Source organism: Lagopus muta, chromosome 7, assembly GCF_023343835.1.
Source record: "Lagopus muta isolate bLagMut1 chromosome 7, bLagMut1 primary, whole genome shotgun sequence".
Classification (NCBI taxonomy): domain Eukaryota; kingdom Metazoa; phylum Chordata; class Aves; order Galliformes; family Phasianidae; genus Lagopus; species Lagopus muta.
In genome coordinates, this window is record NC_064439.1 from 25,952,449 (window position 1) to 25,973,246 (window position 20,798).

A 20,798-nucleotide genomic window follows, 5' to 3' on the forward strand; every position below is an offset into this window, starting at 1 on the left:
ATGATACCTTTTGAGATGGGGTCTAGAAAGAGAGAGAGAGAGAAGCAAAATGGGGTAAATTAATGGGACTGCAGAAGGACCCCTTGGCACAGAAGGGGAAATGTGAGCACACAAACATTCTTAGGAATATAAAAGCTCTACATGGAGGAATACACAAAAAGCCTCTCAGGGGAGAGCAGAGCGAGTTAAAAACTTGGGCTGTGGTAAAGAAGAGGGCACATAGAGCCTTCTCCCAGAGCAGGATAGAACAGCTACAAAGCACTGAACTACAGGCAGATAAGTGGATGCCATATGAGGAAAGTTCAGGGAGCTATAAAATGTACGTTATAAACTCAGAGTGCAAAATGATGTGCTATGCAGTCTCTTTATTTCCTCTTATTACTGGGGAAAAAAATCTGGAAGTGGGGAGATATGAAAACTGATTCTGATTTGATAACTAGCCTTTGACAATTCTGTGATGCTTTTGGCAATTGCGCATTTTAACATTGCTCTGTTTTGCATTATGTTGGGAAAATCTGGACTTCAAGGATTTGAAAAGCAAGAATCAGTGCTGATGAAGATTTAAGAAGCTAAATAAATATTACTTTAAGGACATCTCAAAGGAAAAAAAAAGCCCTGTGAATGTGCTGACCCTATCTTGAGAATTAAGTTAGATGGTACAATTTAAAGCTTTGTTCCGACATCTGACAGACACGCTCTGCATGCTGATGCGTAGTATTGAAGATTGTGTGCTTGAAAGAAAGTCTTTTCTGAGCTACGTTCTATTTTTGTTCAAATAAAGCAGCTGTTTTTTGAGCAGAAATCTTCTCAAGTGCTCAGTCTTGTGGTTTGAGCAGAGTGTGAGCCAAGCATTGTGAGCAAACTTCATGTCTGCTTTCCCTCTGACTGATGGAGTGGTTTGTAAAGCAAACTGCTTGGGACAGAAATCGCGTGGGTGAGCAGCTTGGCCCGAGGGGTAGGAGTAAATTTGCTGCTGTACCTTACTGCACAGCTAACAGTGCTGTGTTCCTAATAACTTTTTGGGCAGTATCCTGAATCACGGTGAGAAAAAATTACAGAACAATAACTAGGAGGAAAGTGGTGTTGAGAAAAAGGGCAAAGTACTGAGTTACTCTTATATGTAATGACAGTAGTGTTGTACAGCAGTCTGACCAGTATATTAATAGTCTGCAAACAGGTATTCATATAAAATCTGTCACACCAGATAATTACCATGTTATATAAGCCATAGGGGATATAGCACAGGAATGATAGATGTTGGCTTTTTCCTTTTATTGAAGAAATTCTAAAACTGATCATGCAAAAAGGTGCTTATATCGTTACTTTTGTCAGCAGTTTTGAGCCACGGCATATCTGTGATCAGTGGCTTTAAACCATGACAGTAACAAGAAAGGTATACTCCTTTGTGCTGTGTACAAGAGATGAGGTTAGTGTCAGACCTATACTTCAATGGTTAATCCTAGTGTTTACGTATTTTTAAAAATTATAGCACTTTAACAGCTGATTTCTTTAAGACTGCTCAGAGAATTCAGGGTCATAAAAAGCAGGCGTTGAAAGACAGTTTTCGATTGATGGGAGAGTAAAAGGGAAATATAAAAATGTGGGAGAGTTTGATTTTAAAAGGGAAGGATTCATTCCACAGAGAGGTAGGATTACCACACTGACTTAATGCAAATGTGGAAAATGTGTTGATTAAAAAGGGAATGTGAATTCAGATTCCGGAGGTGAGTGGTGATACTTTCAGGCGGTAAGATATTCTGCTGTTTGCTGTTTCTATTTGCATAAGATAAAGTTGGAAGAGTAAATATGAAAAACATTATTTTGAGAGTGCTGTTTCTACTTTTAAATATATGTAGATTGTTGGGTTGTTTTTTTTTTTTTTCATTTGAAGAATGCATCCTGAGCAAACATATGGCCCTGTTTCCTGTCATAATTTGTTCAGTTTTAATAAAATTCTAGAAATAGTAACATCTTTATTTTAAACAGCTGTGAAGGGGAGTCACCCTTTGACAGCTGGAAATGTAGGCAGATTTTGAAGATACAAACTTGCTTTTGTCAGTGCTGTAGTTTATTGGAAGTTAGAAGGATTATAAATTGAAGCAGATTGGTATTTAGTACGAACATCTTGTAACTTTATCATGTCTTCTATATTGCACACTTTGATAAAAAATAGCATGAGGCTAAAATATGTAATGAAGGTCCTATGTTTGGAAAACTGAGAATTATGAAAAGATTTCTCTTTTGTCTCTGCCTTTAAAGAGGACAGCAGTTCTAGATCCAAATTGAGGTTTGTTACCTGAAGTGAAGCAGTTGCTCAGCCATCTGCTGAGAGCCTGTTGTGTTATCGGTGTGCAGACAAAGGAGTCATCGTCCCTTCTCAAGAGAGGGATGAAGCAGTGGAGAGCAAGCACGAGAGTGCACCAGGAGTTAGCAGCCTGTGTAAAGGCTGCAGCTGTAATTTTGTATCTTTAGAGAGGGCAGATGAAGAGAGGAAATGGTCAGATGCAAAACAAAATCAGCACAAGGAGAATGTCAAAAGGAGTATAGGAGGAAAGGAAATTTTACAGATACAGAGCGTGGGTTTTGAAGCCCATATTCTTACCTCATTAAGCATTGCTGGGTAGAATGCAGGCAATGACAAAGTGATTGATCTTGCGTGTGTAAGGAGATTGAGATAAGCTCTGTTCCTGCTGGGGCTTTGCTTTGTCCATGAACTGTGGAGAATTACATATCCCTTGCATTCACTATATTTTACCATATCCTACCTAAGATATCAGAAAGACCTTCAAAGTGAACACATGGTGAGTAAGAGAGAGCAGGGAATGGTGGGAGCAGCTGGGATCATCTCCCGCATCCTGGGCTTCTCAGGGGCCCTGCTCTAGCCAAGCCAGGCGTTTCCCATGTCTCAGTGAATGTGGTGCTCTCTGAGCCTCACAGCACTGTGGCACTTGAGCAAAGATAGACTCATTTCTTCCCATAGTCCTTCAGCCCTAAGAAGCTGGCTTCATGTTTTGGAAAGAGCTTTTTTTTATTATTATTTCTTTTTTTTCTTTTCTTTTGTAAGCCTAAAGAGGGGCAAATATTTCTACTTTGCTACTATTAAAAGTCTTTGTTAGTAACTTTAGCTTCCAATTCATTACTGCAGTCATGTCCTCAGAGCCTGGTGTAAGAGATAAACCCTTTGCAAATGAAGACAGCATCCATTTTCTTTCAACCTCAGGCCACACAAAATTGATTGGGGTAATAAAATGACAGTACCATGTAATATACTGACGGCTCTTTAATTTGAAAACTGGTTCCAGGCTGATTCAAAGCTTGTTTAAAGCTAATTTATGGCTTGTGTAATTTTCAACTGGACCAAGGTAAAGGATGATACATGAAAACTGATGCAAAGTTAACATAATATATTCAAACCTGACAGCTTGAAATTATCTATAAAAGGTTTGGGGGCTTGTGAGTTGGTTCATTTGGATTCTTTTTTGTTTTTGTTTTGTTTTAAAGTAGTAGCAGCAGACTAGCTGATGCTCAGCTGGTATAAATACCATCTTAAAATGCTGTTTTTCTGTCATCTTATTTCAAATGCAGCTTCTCATGCTTTCTAGCAGTCTTTTAGGAATGCTTTTTTATACATCAGTTCTTTATTTACTTCAAAATCAGAGGCTGCATAGAGCTTCTGTTTTATACAAGTTGACATCTGTTGTTTCTCTAACATAAATGGGTAAACAGATACAATATTTCATTTCCATAATATTCGTAATGAATATAGCCTTGGTGATGTACATGTCTGTAAAGAAGTATGTATATATATGGAAAATAAGTATACAATACATATGTGTATTTATGTATGTATTGTGTATTTAAGACCTGTTCTTTTAAAGAAAAAAAAAAAAAGAAAAAAAGTCCTCAAACTAGAACTTGAAAAATAAACAAACAGAAAACCCAACATTAGCATAGCATAAAATGTAAATATTACCCTCTGAAATCTATCACTTTTATGTAGCTCACAAATGAAATCCCCATCTGTTCTGTATGCACTATTGATTTTTCAGTGTATTATATCACTACTAATTCTGCACAGCATAGAACAGAAACTAAGATAACGATGTTTACTTCCATTTCATTGGATGCAAATAGCATACACTCCAAACAGGATGAAAAAGAGGGAAAAAAAAAAACGGAGTACTTTGAGGAAATTTCATTAGAGTTGGATAAACCTTTGATTTTTCCTCCTACCTTTGATCTCTACTGACCTGAGTTAAAAAAAAAAATAAAAAGAAGTGCTGAAGGTCCAAGGTGTATCTTAAATTATATGAATATTTAGGTTGTCTGAAAGCAGACATTGATCAAGCATATTTGCCTTTCTTCCATAAACAGTAGAATGTCTGCACATGTGGTTCTTCCTCTGTTTATACGTCTCTGAACAGTCACATTATTCCTGGCTATATTTGAGGCTTACAAATAAACAAGAGGTGCTATTGACATCTTTTTCAAGATACAAAACCTTGAGAAAAGAAAGAGGTGGCATTTTTGCAAAGTCAATCTATATGTTGTGATATAAATAATAGGAAGAAGATAAGAAATTTATTTTATTTTTAAGCGCCTTTTTCCACTTCATACAGTAAAATAATTGCTTGGGGTCAGTGAAACAGATGATAGTCCTTTCCTTTACAAAAGTAAACAGTACTAATTTCAGGTGGTTTTATTTATCCAAGTGTAAGTCAGAATACTAGAAGTGGTTAGTAGAAATATTTTTTATTTGGCTGTGTACTCATAACACAATGAGAAAAAGCTTTATGAAAGTTCTCACACTTCGTGGCATTTTTGTCATTGTACCTTGCACAAATGGATCATGCTTCACTTACTGAATATGGTTATTTCCAAAACCTGTATTTCCTGTGTTGAGTACTTCATAACAGTATAGATTGCCTTTCATACAGATGTTTAGGCTTTGAATATTTTTCCTAAGAAGTGACAAAAGAGATGGCAAAACTGATGTAACAGGACAAGGAGAAACATTTTCTCTGATTGCTTTTTGTCGAACAAAGTAAATTTGATTTCTATCTATCATCTTAAAAATGGGCTACTATGTTGGCCAGCGTGTCCTTTAAACAACTAAGGAGAGGCATGGCTTAGGGGAAAAAGATATTGAGACTTGATCAGGGGAGAGCATCTGTGACATGATGGTCCTGCTGAGGAAAAAGGAATGAAATAGGAATATACACTTATCAAATTGCTGCTGCACTGATGAGTTTTGAAACCCATTTTTTTATTACTTTCAAAAAATATAACTAAGAAAGAAGCGTTGCCACCACGTATCTGGTCACAGGTATAATACCACAACATTTCTTAGGCACAAAAGACAGTCAGAATTCAAACAGACAGATCACTGAACCGAAGAATTTGGACAAGCATGCCATTTTCTCCAAGCATGTGGTTGTTACTTTTGTGTTTGTAAGCAGCACAGGAGAGCTCTTGGAAGCACACCAAGCTGATAAATTACATAGCAGTGATTTAACTTTCTAGTCCTCATGGAGTAAACAAAATAGCATGGTTCAGTTCTCTGAATCAGTTCATGGATAATTGGGCCAGCAGCAAGAAGAGATAATTTTCTTGCCATTGTTATCCAGGAACCAAAATGAGGAGGGCCACTGAGCGTGGGGACATTTGCCTGTGCAAATCCAGATCTACTAAGGCAAAAGCAGGAACTGCGAGTGTGAACACAGTGCAGAAGTTTTACGTGGCAAAGATAGCAGTGAGCTTTCATGTGATGGATAGGGAAAGATCAAATGTTTACTGTCAGAGTGCTTGAGATGTTTCTTGTAATTCCCCGTATTAAGCCAGTATGTTGATATTCTTGTGAGTAATTGAGAAAACTGAGCAAAATAGTGTTTTGCTGTTCTTATCATAAAATTGGGATGGGAGCTCTACCAAAATGTTTCATTTTGCATTTGCTAATGCCTGTAAAACAGTTCAGTGAGACTTTGTTATTAACACTGATGGAATTCTTTATTCATCACTGAAAGCTGATTTTGCCTTTTAAGTCCTCCTGGCATTCATCTTTCAACGTAAGGTGATAGACCACAGACTGGCAGAATATTTTGAGTCACAAAGAGGCAGTGCAACAAAAAAGTAGTAAATGGTTTTATTTGAAAAATTTAAGCTTAGAAGCTTTCTTTTTTTTAAAAAAAAAAAAAAAAAAAAAACAAACAGGGACTAACCTGAAAAGTTATATCAATTAGAGATATTGCATAACTCTCTCTTCACGCCCGAAGAGATTTTCCCCACTTTATAATCTCCAGCAACCTCATCTATGTATTTTACATCTGCCCTCTGATTCTCAGTGTGGTTTTCAGTAATGAGTGTTGGACTACAGCATTCATTTTTCCTCTTCCAACAGTCCAAACATATTCATTTGGCTAAACTGCAAATGCTGAATATTATTAGTATGAAGTTTCAGTTTACATTTTAGAAGTTATGTCAAAAAACTTAATAATGAGCTTTGCAGCTTGCAGTTTTTGAAAGTGCAATCTTGATTTCCTTGCAATTAATGACTATAGGAAGAAAGTGGTACATCAAAAGCATATATTCTGCTTGCTAAGCGATGACATCTAAAATATCTTATTCCATAATGAGCATTACAAGCACAGTAGAGATAGTTTAATGGATTTTTTCCTCCATAGCAAAATATCTCAATCTATGCAGATATCAAAACCACTGTGAGAAGCAGTGGAGGTATTAAAGTGATTTTGTTTTGACTGATCTATTTTAGTACCATTGCATCACAAATTCGCAGTAAAGGTAATTTAGAAAATACAATATAAACTACCTATTTGTTTTTATTTTATTTATTTGATGATAGTGTTAACACTGACAATCAACTGCTACCTTTTCTAGCTTTAATATTTTTATGTGCTATATCAGTTTAAAGCAGTTGATAAAATCTACTTGTGTTGGGTTGTTTTAACATAGTCCCAGCTGTTTTGCAGAAACCTCCATCATAAATAAAGGGATGAAATGCAGGGGTAGGTATGGGCTAAACAAGCACACTTATTCAGAACTTGATGATTCTAAAACACTAAATAGCTATTTGCTAAGCCTTAAAATGCTCTTGTGAAGAAAGTATTAGCATTTTATGAAAGTAAACGGCAGATATTTTTGTCTCTGGGGTAAAGGTGTTGGCCCAGATTAAAACAAGGTTTTAGACTTCAAGTATTCTTTGTTTCTCTGTGCTTAGAGCACGCTTCCTCTGAGAAGTCTCTCCCTTTTGGGGTACCACACCAACACGCTGCTGAGGGGTCTATTTGTCTCTGTTGCCCTCAGGACTCCGAGCCGTCAAATGAGGTGGTCTCAGAGGCCCCAGGTAATGTGGTACCCTCTACCTCAAGAAGTAGCTCTGAAGAGCTGATATCGGTGGCACAGAAACATCCAGAAGAGGTAGGACCTTCTGTGTCTATTCTGTTCCAAGGTTAACTGTTGGGGAATACACGTTTGCCTGTTTTTCATGCCTAGTGTTGCTTTACTTGTAGCAGAGACTTTTTTAAAGCTAAAGCTCAATTTTATACTCTCGTACCACTGACACCCTAGACAAGCGTAAATTTCCAGACCTTTGTTACGTAAGCCAAGTGGTCTCCAACTAGTGCATTTTAATACTGTTTCTGATTATCAGTGATTAGGAAAATATTTTTTTTTCATTATTCCTATCTTTCACACACCCATGATAGTATCAAAAAATCTGTTAGATCTGAGCATATGAAGCTTTATAAGACTAAAGAAACAGTAGCAGCAGGTGTATATAGTTATATAAGTAGATGTAAAGCATTTGTCATCCTTCCTTAACCCTAAACTTGGCTAACTGTTGGGTTGTGCAAAGGAAAGGCCCTTGGTCATATTATTGTGCCTTTCATTGTGATCTTTGTGTTCCAAGAAAATGATGCTAGATGATAATGATGTAGTGTGGGCATAAGGCCAACTCCCTGTTGTTATAAGAAAAGGTGCTGACTTGTAAGGTAGTTCCGTAACGTAGCCCGTGTCTGACTTCTTCAGACCCCGGAGTGCATGCTTGTCTCAGTGCATGATTTCTGGAGAGATGGTTGTCTGCTGAATTCAGACTTAAAACTTAATTTTATTATGAGATTCATCCTTCCAGGGAAAGGTTATTATATTTAATAAGTCTTTTGTTTGGAGTAACCTTAATACTCCTAATCTTGGCTTCCTCAAGCAGTTCAGTTATTGTTGTTAAGAATATACCACACACAAGGTAATATTAAGACTTTTTTTTTCCTCAGATTTTCTTTCTCTACAATTTTCCCTTTAAAAGAGAATATGAAATATTAGCAGGAGGAACTACATCTGTTACAGTGCCATTCACTATTTCTCCTGTGCAGCCTATAGATAATTATCAAATACCTCCACAGATTTCTGCTTTCCTCTGATGATCTTCTCACTTTGTCTGAAGAAGAGGCAAGTCCTCAGTGCAGGGCTGGGAGAACTAATTCTTAGAAGTATCTTGTGTTTTCAGACTATAGTTACTTTGTACTTGGGTGATCACATCTAAACAGTCCAGTGGAAAAAGTAATGTAAACTTTTAGTAATATTTGTGTCTATTTCCTTGAGTAGCAAAGGGATCTTAGACTACAGAGGGTCATGGATTCTGGCTCCTAAGTCTCAGCTTTTCCAATTCATCTGTTTCTTCTCTGGAGGAATTCAGAAGCAGAGCAGAAGTGATATTTAGAAAGAAAGATAAAAGTAATGCAGAAAGAAGAATGCAGCATGTTTAGTAAAAGCAGACAAGATGTCTATACAATTTTTGCCCATTAATAGTACAGCTATGCTATGGGGGATAATAAAATTGAAGAAATGTGAAAGAAGTGAAAGATGGAAATACACCTTTTGAATGTTAGTAAATATCTCAGTTTATGGTGAAGCTGTTCTGCTGAACATGGGGCCATGAAGTATTACACATGTTTAATAACAGAATGAGACTTCTCAAAACATAATTAATGCAGTTTATATCAAAACGGAGTGAGGTGAGTCAGAAAGAGTTTTGTGGTTGGATTTGCAGGAAACCTTGAGAGGGGAGAACCAGTATGCTGAATTCCCAAATTCAGAACTCACTGTGAAACAACCCATCTAAGTTACATGTGGGTAAGTCAGCACAGTAAGCAAATGTTTGTGAATTACACATTAATTAATTAATATTCAGAATTAACTATAGCTGTTAACTGATGCACTATTTCTGTAATAATGCATTCTCATCTGAATTTGACCCAAAAGATAGTGCTGGGGAAAAGGTCATGGTTGTTAATGAAATGATAAAATGCAGTCATGTATGGGGAAACAGGAAAGAAGTGCAAAAGGGGAAAAGCTATCCAGACTAAGGATTGCAGGAGAATGGAATAGATGAGCAAAGAAATAGATGGAAGTTAGTGTTAAAGAAGTGTATCAGATTTGTAAATTTGAGAACAATCTGTAGTAGGAGAAAGTCAGGAAAATCCCATGAATTGCTATTGTTGTTTATATAACCCATGTTTTTTTCTGCTTATAATTCATTTTCCTCTTAGATAGTCCTGTCTGACTCAAACACTCAATATCTTTGTGTGATGTCATTTGATCACTTACATGAGGCTTTTTGCCTGTCCAGATGTTCTGCTGGTTAAGATGATGGCTGAGTGCTGAGTTCTCTTTCTCTGTGGCTGCCAGAGGGCAGCAGGGGATTTGCTCCTGGTACTACCCCCTTCTTACCATCCTCCTTTCATGCTCTGAAATCAGATGTAACTGTGTGACACATGGACACTGGCCAACAATGTAGCATATGGCAAAACTTGCTGCATTAGTAATGTTGAGAGTTCAGCTTTCATATCTGTGAAATTTTTGTGCCTGTGAAGGATTCAGGAAAATATGTGTACTTCAGATTCCAAAATACTTGGGACTGTAAAATAACCAAGCTGTGTTTTAAGATAGGGTTATATACTTTAGCCCATGTTTTCAAAAACTGTACAATCCCTTGTGAAAAAATAATTTGTACAGATTTGAATGCTTGAATGAATTGGTATCCATACTGTAAGAAAGAAGTTACCTGTGTGCTTGGTGAGTTAATGCTGTTTATTGTCATTTTTAATAAGTAGCATGCAACATTGAAAATGAAAGAAAAGCTCAATGCATGTGAAAAGGAACAAGCATTTACCATCTGAATTTGTCACCTAATTAGACCTTCTTTGCAGTTTACTGGGAAAATGTGAAATAACTGCTTTTATTAAATGTTATGGTAATTTACATAGTCTTTAAAATTACGTTAAAATCTTAAATTATGTAAATATTTTGTCCCTACAACGATTTCAAAATTTAGCACCTCCCTATTGTTACTATTCCCTGACTCAATACATTATTGTATCCTGATACCACACATTCTTTGCTATTAGCTAATGAAAGAAAAATCTCTGAACATGTTGATTAATCAAGTTTCAGAGCTTTTAAAATGCTTTGAAAGTACAAATGCGCTTGCTTGAATAATACTGTAATTATAAAGACTGAGAAGTTACATTTCTTTAGTCTTATGCAATGAGTGCCCAACCTTTTAGTTTTCCTGAGCTTCAGTGAGTGAAGAAAAATTGTCATGGGCCACATGGGTAGCTCCAAAAGTACCCGTTATTTATTTCCTTGGAGACTACAACAGATAGAATGAGCACAGTAACTTGATAGAGCAAATTCTCAGTTACAAAACAGTGTTTTTCAACATAGTCCCGCCTGTTAGCTGTATGTTTTCATCATTGAATCAGTGACATGCCTTTGCTTCTTACACACTTCCATGTCAGATGCCATTCTGACAGACTGCCCCTCTGCTGCCATGGCAACAAAATATAATGGAATATTGGCAGGAAGATTCAACCTGTACTGCTATACCACCGCCATCCACCTCTGAAGTCATAACAGGAATTACTTTCAGAGCAGCCCTTATAATGCACCATAGAAAGAGCAGCAAAACCATAAAACTAACGGGATATTTCAGCTCATTTGTTTCTGAAATAAATGCGTCAGGCTGGTTCGATGGCAGTGGTTGCAATTTTTAGTGAGTCCTTAAGGTGCTCATCAGAGCTTTTTTATGAAACTTTACTCTTCCTGTGCTTCATCCTTGACAATGGTTGCTCACAGATGTGCGTACTGCCAAAGGAGATGATGGCATGAATAACATGCAACTGTGAAGCAATGGATATTTTTTTCTCCATTAACAGAGAGCTTATAAAAGTCTGATAAAGAGACATGAGCAAATTTCTGAGTTGGATATCTGATTGCAACTCTTTACATTCCATTTGAAAATTCGCAGGTAATGTATTTATGTCCACTGAAAATGGAATTACAAACGTAAGTTAATAATTTTTTTTTTTTTTTTTTTTCATTCTTGAAACATATTTTCAATTCCTGTACCAAAACTGAAATCCAGGCTTCATATTCTGTACTGTTCACAGGACTATGTTTAGCCAATGTATCAAAATACATACAACTACTTGCCTTGACTTGACTTAGCGCTGCACTGCGCCTTCCCCATGGCCTGGTTTCAGCCCAGGCAGTCTCAATAGCACACTGTTGTTTGGTTGCTGTGAGTGATGGGTGCGCACCTGGCTACTCAATAAGGAAGAGCTGCCACCAGGGGATGGGCCACACTGTGAGGCTTGCAGGCCATAGATTGGACATGTCTTCTTGGTCTGTCTTCTGGAGTCACTTATACTGTTCATCTGGCAGTTGGCAGTCACAATGTATTTAGTAAATATATTACTTTATAGATGCACGTTGGATAAAGTGAAGAAAAAGTTTATTGTTAAAGTACTTGAGCAAGATCGGTGGTCTGCATTTTGATACCATTTACCATAAGCAGCACTTGAGTCTGCTGAGAGAGACAACGTCAAGTGCTGGTTATGTAAGGAAGAAGAGACAAGTTTTGACAGTTCCCTTAAACCTCAGTCTCAGGAGAGGTGTATTCTCTTATTTAATTAGAAGTAAAACAGAAATGCATGAGTTATGTGTATTAATTTCTTTGCTGTTCTGGTGGCAAGTCAATTAATCATGTTTTAATAGCATAAACCTTGAGGCTAACAGAGCTGGTCTTTCTGGATGGCTGCATTGCTGGAGCAGTGCAGATACAGATAAAATGCTGTGCCACTCTCTCTATGACATTTAGCTCTGCTCACTAAAATAGATAATAACCAACCAATTCCTTTTCTGCATGGCCCCTCTCTTCCCCCTGAAAGTGTGTATGCATGGAGCATTTTAGGTAAAATATCAGTGACCTCATTGTAGCACATGAATGTGAACAGCCCATGTATCTGTGTTTCTAAAAGTACAGAAGTTGTACAGAAAAACTGTAGGATTCTGAACTAAAGAAAGATTAATCTGCTTCTGAGCTATTACGCATTTAGTTCTTGCCCTAATATCTGAAGAGAGCACAGGTTTTTCTTCCATTAGTAATACATAGCTGCATCATGGTTTTGTTTTGTAGGAAAAGATCCTAAACGTAAGTCTATACTTAAGACATCTTAGTAAGGAAGGGAGGAAGAGAGAGAGGAAGAGAGGAAAGAAAGAAAGAGAGAAAGAAAGAAAGAAAAAGAAATCATAAACTTCATTAGCAGAGCTTCCAGTCCATTTTTTTTGCAGCTTTCTTACTCTGAGGTGTTTGCTTTATAAGGAAAGTATGATGTGACATGCTTTGAAAGAATAGAATAAAAGATAATTCCGTGGCATAGCATGTAATAATGCTCATGTGGTATTTTCTCCATTTACTGTTATTGGAAGGCTGTTAAATAACTGAATTTCCAACTTTCACTTTTCCTTTGAGAAAAATCTCAGTCATTGCCTACAATAAACGTTGGCTAGAATCAGGATGAGGATTTGCAGTCTTATTAGAGAAGACATATATTCGCATGTCTTTATACATAGATACAAATCTGTCACGCTTGTAAAAAAAAAAAAAACAAAAAACAAAAACTAAAAAAATAAACAACCCACCTGTTCATTCCTTACTAAACTTCAAGGGCTTAACAGTACTTTCCCTCTGTTCTGTGTAGCTGCAAGTTTGAATTCATTTGACAGAACTGTGGCAGATTGTTGTTGCTATAAATATGTTGCTTTTCCCGGCACACTCTTAAATGAGAAAAAAAAAATAGTTACTGAAATTGAATGAATGGAAGACAGGTTAAATCTTGAACATTAATTTTTCTTTTAACTTAGTGCTCAGAAAAGTCATCACAAATTTCTATGCTATATGAATCTAGGAAACTCTTGATTTCTGAATAAAAGAGCAAATGCTGATTTACTAGTTACTTGCAATAGGCTGGAATCTCTTTAAGTTTAGAATATTTTGTGGGCTTAAGTCAGGCGCATTCTAAAGAAGATTGAAATTTTGTTACTTGATTGAAATTTGGTTATTTGGCCTGTGTTCCTCATGTCATATGAATTCCAACCGTCAAACTCATTTATTTAACAGAATTCGGTCACCTATTCAGATCATTTGGCACTCAGGAGATTTGTTTGACTTTACCTTTTATGCTTCTACAAGTAATTATTATGATTACTGTAATTTCCATTAATATTTCATAGCAAAAGTGCTAAGCCGTATGCCTAAAAAGCCTTAGAGTCCAACTATGTTAAAAGTGAATTAATAATGAGCAGAGAAGAGTGCATAATACCTTTGGCTACTGATGTGATTCCTTTGTAAAATAAACTGGGAAATAGAGTAAGCATGCTCTGAAGTTAAGAATTCATATTTTCTGCCTAGTCTCTTCACATGACTGTTTTATGTAATCTTCTTAATAGTGAAACATAAAGGTTATAAGATGGATGGAAAATATTGTCATGCAGTTCTGCTTTTGAAGTTAAAATTTATTTATGTATATTCAAGCTCTAAATGGCCTTATGGAATGAGGCTTTCTCTTGGAAGAACATCATTAATGTAAAAAAATTAATTAGATCTGTTTAAAATTTCCACAAATCCAAGACATTTTTCTTTATTTAACCTTTTCACAGTCTCTGCCCTTCTTTAAAGTACATTTAGTCCTATATCATCTGTTACTCAGGAAGGTATTTAATACATGACTTGGCATCATTTGCATTATACAAGAAGATTAACTTTACAAGCTCTGCTATTAATCTGAGTAGCTCTACATATTGACCTATGAAAGAAGATAATTAAGTTAGCTTAATTAAGTTAATTAATTGTTACACTCTGATGAACTTACTATTGAGAGAAAATTAAAGGCAAATAGAAAATGGCATTCATTGGTTTGAAATCATATTTTAAAGGATTTTACAAAGATACATTATATTTAGATGACAAAACTATCTATTGTGTAATAACCAAAGCACAGGCAATTAAAAATGTCAAAAGCTAAGAATCCCTGCAATATTCTCTTTTATTGCTTGACATTCAGCTATATTTCTAAAAGAAATAAAAAAATCTGTGCTAGAAATGGGGAAAATAACCTTTATTTCCTACTCAAATAATTGAATTCAGAAATTGGCACCACAGTCTACAGACAGGCTGCAGAGAAAAGCATTCTATACAAGTTAGATAAATTAAATAATCTGCAGTCATCCTCTCCTTTGGGGAGGAAAAAGAAGGAAAATATCACCAGGCAGCAAGCAGTACTCAGGCAAAAGTGCATACTTGCGTGTCACCTTAAGAAAGTCAGATGTTGATAAGTTGAAGGGGAAGCTTGTGTCTGCTCCACTTCTTTGGTAAGTTTACTGCAGGAAAACATTCAGGATTACATAAAAAGTTTTCTCTGTAGGCAGCCCATCCACAAAGCTTGAACATCTGCGACACGTTCGCCATTCTTGGTACGCCATGATGAGTCCATTGGATATCACCGATTCAAGGTAGCCGTAGTTAATAAAAAGTAACTAGAAAAGGAGTGAAACATGCAAAAAATGCTGGGCAATATACACTGCCAAATGAACATTCACCTGTGAGATTCATTCATTCTACTATGGCGTTTGAAAGTAATGTGTGAAAAATTATTAGTTCTGTATGACTGTTTTTTCCCTGTATTTTTCCTATATAAATACTCTGGATGGCATCTTCAGTGATTTTGGGATTTCTGGCATTCTTTCTGTTGTAAAAATGATTATTTTAAGTCAAGTGAAAACACTATTTTCCCTGGGGTATTATTCTTTGGCATTTTCAGATCTTATGAATGGGTCATTGATCTGTGGATACAATCTTTAAAAAAATAGCAGCATTGAAAGCGGGAAGCCAATGGCATTTAGAATTACTTGTGTACAGATTTGTATTCATATTCTGAATACAGATGAGATGGAAATAGTTTATTTTAAAGAGAAAAAGAATCTTTTCTTGGATGTTACCAGCGTCATTGTTATTTGAAAAACTAATCTAAAAAAATCTTAAAAATTAATAAGAACAGAAGAAACGATTAAATTAGAGCTGATTTATATTTAATAAGACTTCTCATTTTTCTGTAATACGTTGCCCCCAAAAATATTTATTTTAATTTTTGTAAATTCAATTTGAAGTTAACATGTTATATTTTGTGTCTTTAGCATGCTAATGAATTGTTTGTATTTTAAGAAAAAAAGGAAAGAAAAAGAAAGAACTAATTTTTTTAAGTTTAAACTACATAATCATGAAAAAATGTTTTTAGCTGGAGGAAGGCAGTGAGAAACATAGTGAAAAATTCTAATGAAGCAAACTTTAGGTAGTTTTTAATGAACACACTTTTAACTAACACATTTTAACTAGAAAGTAATTGCAAATTTAACAATTGAAGTCTGTTTCCCTAGAGCTGTATATTTTTGTAGTTGTACTTATGTTGATGGACCTGAATGTACCCATATATGCTATCTGGTTGGCTGTGACTGGGTGTTTTGAGGCATTTCTGCAGTGTTATGATGCCAGGTTGTGTATGTTACTGTTGTTATTTGCTGAGTGGCATGTGTGATGTACCATTGAAATTCTTTCCTGGAAGGAAGTAAATTTAATTCCTTTCTTCAGTATCTGTTTGTAAACAGTCTTTTATTTTTAATTTATTTCTTTTCTGAATGATTTGTTCTCTTATCTGTAACATTTGAATGAAAAACTAAATGAATATGTTATGTAGTCATTTTTATGTAGTGTAAATATTGTACCTTTCATCGTGCTGTATAAAGAAAGCAGTGATCATTTTTATAGGTCATATATAATCTCAGAAAAATTCTGTTTTATTTTAATATGACAGGTTAAAAATATTAGAATATTCTTTAAGTCTAGATTTCAGATGATGAACCTTGGGTACTGTTGGAAATTTCAATGTCATCTTTAAGGTAGTGAAGATAAACAGAGGTCACTCAGAAGTCATTAATAATGTAGGTTATATGGATTTTTCCCTATCCAGTTGCTTCAGGTTTATCTCTGAATTGCAGTGGAATCCCAGTAGTGTTGAAGTGCTGCTTTATCAAAGTATTGTTTCTTTAAATTACTCTCACTTTTAAACAGCATATTTCACAAGCATTGAGGAGTTCATATTACCTAAACATTTATGCACAGTAGGATCATTGATGTGTTATTTATTCGACTCCCTCTTTTTGTTATAAGCCTATATTTTTGTGATAGATCTACATACCTTATCTTCCTTAATTAACAACAAATTAAAACTGAATTTATGTTAATGTAATACGAAATGGCTATTTTCTGAAGACTAGATTAGCAAATGACATCATCTTTCATAGCCCTCATTGACCTGCTAAGTCCTTCTTAGTTGAACAGTTTTCCTACAGTTAATCTTTTTTTATTTTTAATGCATACTTAACTGTCATAGGTTTTCTAAACCTCTGGATCACATAGGATAGCCAGAAGAGTGTAGACTATGCTCTAGTTACAAACTTTGTTCTACATTTAAACAGTTAGAATGTTATTGAAAGTACAGTTAAACTCACAGAGACTTTGAATATGAGTAACATCATGGAGAAATTAGTTTTCCTATATTCAGCCCTGTTTGGTTGTTTTTTGGTTAATCTTTGTTTGTTTGTTTGTTTGTTTGTTTTTACTCTGTTAAGATTATTGGTTTTAGCCAGATTAGATTAAATTATTAATAATTTGTGTGTCTGCATGCTGTGTGCATGCAAAATCTTAGATGTGGGTATCTGCAAAGTGTTGCTTGTTTTAGTAGAGTCCTTGGGGTTGAAAGAGTGGTACTTGACATGGGAATTGAGGCAAAAATGATGCACTGTCCTTCTGAACTTACAGATAGTCCAGAAGTCACCAATTGTTCTTATTTTAGCCAGATAAGCAGCAGAGTAGAAAAAAAAAAAAAAAAAAAAAAAAAGCAAAAAAAAAAGCCTAATTTTGAACTTGTCATTATTTGAGAAAGCTTTCAATATCTGCAGAGGCAGATATTCAAAGTTATTCAAAAAAGGAAGCATGCAAAATTACAAAAAACAAGTCCAGCAGCAGAAAGCAGAAAGATAGAAAGGATGGAATTTCTTTCTTCACCACAAATGTGAGATCCTGAAAAATCTCTCTGTATACCATCAGATAAATTCATTTTCTCCCTCCACTCTTTCAAGATGTTGTGTAGGAACATTCACGGAATGACAGACAAACATACTAATGATTAAGCACAGAAAAAAAATTTAATAAACTTTTATTTTAACTATGAGCATTTTATCTGTGATTGGAAAAGTAGAAGAATTTGTAGTGTTAAAATAATGTTATTTCTTGTAAAATCTAAGTTTTCTAAATTCCTTCAGTAGTGCTAAGTAATTTGGATGAAATGTCTTTATCTCAACATAATTGAGGTAAAAGCTATTGTAGTTAGTAATAACATTTCATTTGAGAAATTAGCAAGGACAGATTTCATTTGCTTCTGCCTTCACCTTGCATATTCCTTATCTGCCTGTGGCCATTGGAGGGGACAGGAAACTGTAGTTCATAGCTACTGCAGCTTCCTACTTGTTTATGCCAAATGTTCACCTGCCAATGGATGAAGAAATTAAGCCAAAAATAATGTCAAAAAGTAATACTTTTCAAATGCAATATTGCATATATGGTGTGATTTCTGTTTTTTCTTCCAATTTAGCATGTATGAATTGCATAATATATATTGCTCACTTTTTTTAATACAAGAAAGTGCTCACACAAGTTGGCTTAGCCATTCCTTTTTCAGAGTATTAGACCTTCCATATTATTATTTACTGAGTTAATGCTAGTTTATTTTCACTTAATTTATATACATTTTAATTTGAATTTAATAAATGTATGCATTATACCCTTCCTTTGGTGACCTTACCCCAAGAGTTTGTCATTTTGATTTAATTTGAACTCCAGAATTTGTATTGTCAATTTGTTTAGATTTTGCATTCAAGGGTATGTGGTTAAAAATAATCAATCAAAAAGAAAAGCTTTTTTTTGTTTGTTTGTTTGTTTGTTTTTTCTTTTTTTTACATCAGAGAACTTCCATTTCTAGCAAAAACAAAACAAAATGAAACAAAACAAAGAAACAGACTTTTTGGATAGAACTATAACAAAAGAACCCGTTGCTGCTTTTTGATTTACACATAGTTGTTTTGGTTGTTTTTATGGTTGGTTTTTTTCTCCTTTTTAAAGTGAAAGACTGATAATATTTGATAATATTGTTTCAAATATTAGGAAATTTTACTTTTTTTTCCCTACCATCCCCATCCAACAGGAAAAAAAAAATGGATATACGTAAGTAATGGGAACAAGACAAAAGAGGGTGAACAGATCACTTAATTGAACAAATGAATTCCTGTCCTTATTGATTGCTGAACTTAAACTGGGGAAATGTTGTACTTAGAAGCTGGGGAAATGATAAGCTGTTTCCATAAATATTTTTACACTGTTAAAGCATGTCATTAATAGACTGTATCAAATCGGACCAAGGGTCTGCATCAAACAGCCTCATCATCTATGTAGTCATGAAGTGAATGTCATCAGAAATCACTGGACTTGAACACTTATCAGCTTAGTGTGATAAAAGGACTGTATTTTTGTTTATACAATAACCTGGAATCCTCTTATTAAAAAGTGGCAAATTTTTTTGCCCTTTTCTGTTCTAAGTGTGACACATGTAACAATTATTCATCATTCCATAATGGATCATTTTTATCGGAGTTCTTTGTCTCTTCTATATATATGGAATAAATATTTATGTTTTCTCATTTTTCTGAACTAGGAGATACTGATAGAATAGGTTTGAAGTGTCAACTATAATTCATTGCTTGCAAAGAAAGGCTTTATACTGATACTGTGTGAAAGGAAAAGAATATCTAAATCATTTCAGCAGCAAGCTTATAACCAAGATAATATCAGCATTTTCCTTCTTGAAAATATATCTGCCATAAATTAAAGGAGGTCTTTGGTATTTTATTAAAATGTTTGTGACAAGTTTAACCCCATCTTCAACAAGAATGGATGTATGAATGCAAAAATCTTTTTGAAGAAAAAGTGAAGGTCAAGTGAAAGTTAAAACAAGCATGCAGTAAACTTCATACTAATTCTGCAAATACTTTAACAGAACACTAAGAAATTTTGATGCTTATTTAGTACTGATCTGAAGGTGCACATTCTCTGTGGAGTAAGGTACATATTTAATATAGGGAGCATATATAAAAAATGTGATTTTATGGGATATACTCAGAATTTAGGTTTGGAATGCTGCCTAGAAATTTGATAACTGTTTTATTTACAAAATCAGATGTTAGAAGACAATTTGAGGATGAATCTTTCTTTGTCATAACTAAGACACGTGAAGCACTCCTTCATGTTGGAATTAATTTGTATGTTAGGAAGATCAATAATGTAAGGATATGTATTTGTGCTTTCTAGTGACGTGAATAAGCTAAGTGATCTTATAGTATTTGGTGCTGTTAAATTCTATTTGCATCATAGGAATGATAAGAATGTCATTAATGTGAAACAAAAATTAATTACTGTGATAAAGCAATAGGGCTTGTTTAATAGTGCATGATCAGTAGCTTGAAAGTTAGTTTTAATTTCAGTTTTAATACCTGTAAATATTTTCCATTTCTATGAGCAATGAATTTATGATTAATAATAGTCTGAGTGGAATTTACTTTAAACTGGTCACTTTGCAGAAACGAAGTGTTATGGCTGACTCAGTTGCTGTGCCACCTGTTCTTGCTTTAATGTTGCACCATCCCATCCTGAAATCATTGTGCATTATAAGGGTGATGGACATTCCCTCTACTGTCCATGGAGTACATTTGTGTAAGCAAATCTGTGACTTGGAGAGCTCAAACACAAGTATGAGGAATCCGAGTCATGGAAGCTGAAATTGGCAGCTTTTCTGTGTCAAACAGGTAAATGAATTGGTTAGCACTCTTCGCATTTTGTTCAGGTTTTTAGGCTTTTTTATTTCAAGGTTATGTTGTTCATGTATACAGAATTCTTGACAGTGTCCCCCTAGATAACACAGTACTTCAACCCAAGCAACTGCCATCAGCTGTGTTGAGAACCTTCTTTAACTGATTCATTCAACTGCTTATAAGAGAAAAGCAATGGCATCAATAGCATCTGTATTTATACATTCTATACATTTCATTTATAAACACTATAACAATAGAGACATTGTCTCGACACCATTCAGTCTGGACACTGCATCCTCTTATCTTATGAAGAATGTTAGTAAATTAATAGTAATAAAGTCAAGTAGTCAATTGAATTGATCTATTTTACAGCTATTCTAAGTGTGATTGTAAACTTTTTTTTAAAGTAAAATCTTTTCTCTCAGTTTCCTTTTCCTAGTACAAAGGAAGACATCTAATGTTGAAAACAA

The 20,798-nt window shown here is 34.9% G+C and overlaps 1 protein-coding gene across 3 annotated transcripts in view; it reads left to right on the top strand.

Annotated features, from left to right (window-relative positions):
- Positions 1 to 20,798, top strand: part of PHF14 (PHD finger protein 14) — a 155,477-nt gene that overhangs the window by 110,455 nt on the left and 24,224 nt on the right. Inside the window, exons 18-19 of one of the 3 annotated variants that reach the window (XM_048950407.1) lie at positions 7,321 to 7,434; positions 9,062 to 9,144. The exons of 1 other annotated variant lie outside the window; for it this stretch is intronic. In XM_048950407.1, the coding sequence (XP_048806364.1) occupies positions 7,321 to 7,434; positions 9,062 to 9,133 (186 nt within the window). In that variant the 3' untranslated portion in view covers positions 9,134 to 9,144. The remainder of the gene's footprint in view (positions 1 to 7,320; positions 7,435 to 9,061; positions 9,145 to 20,798) is intronic. One more of the 3 variants, XM_048950406.1, reaches the window with a different exon arrangement.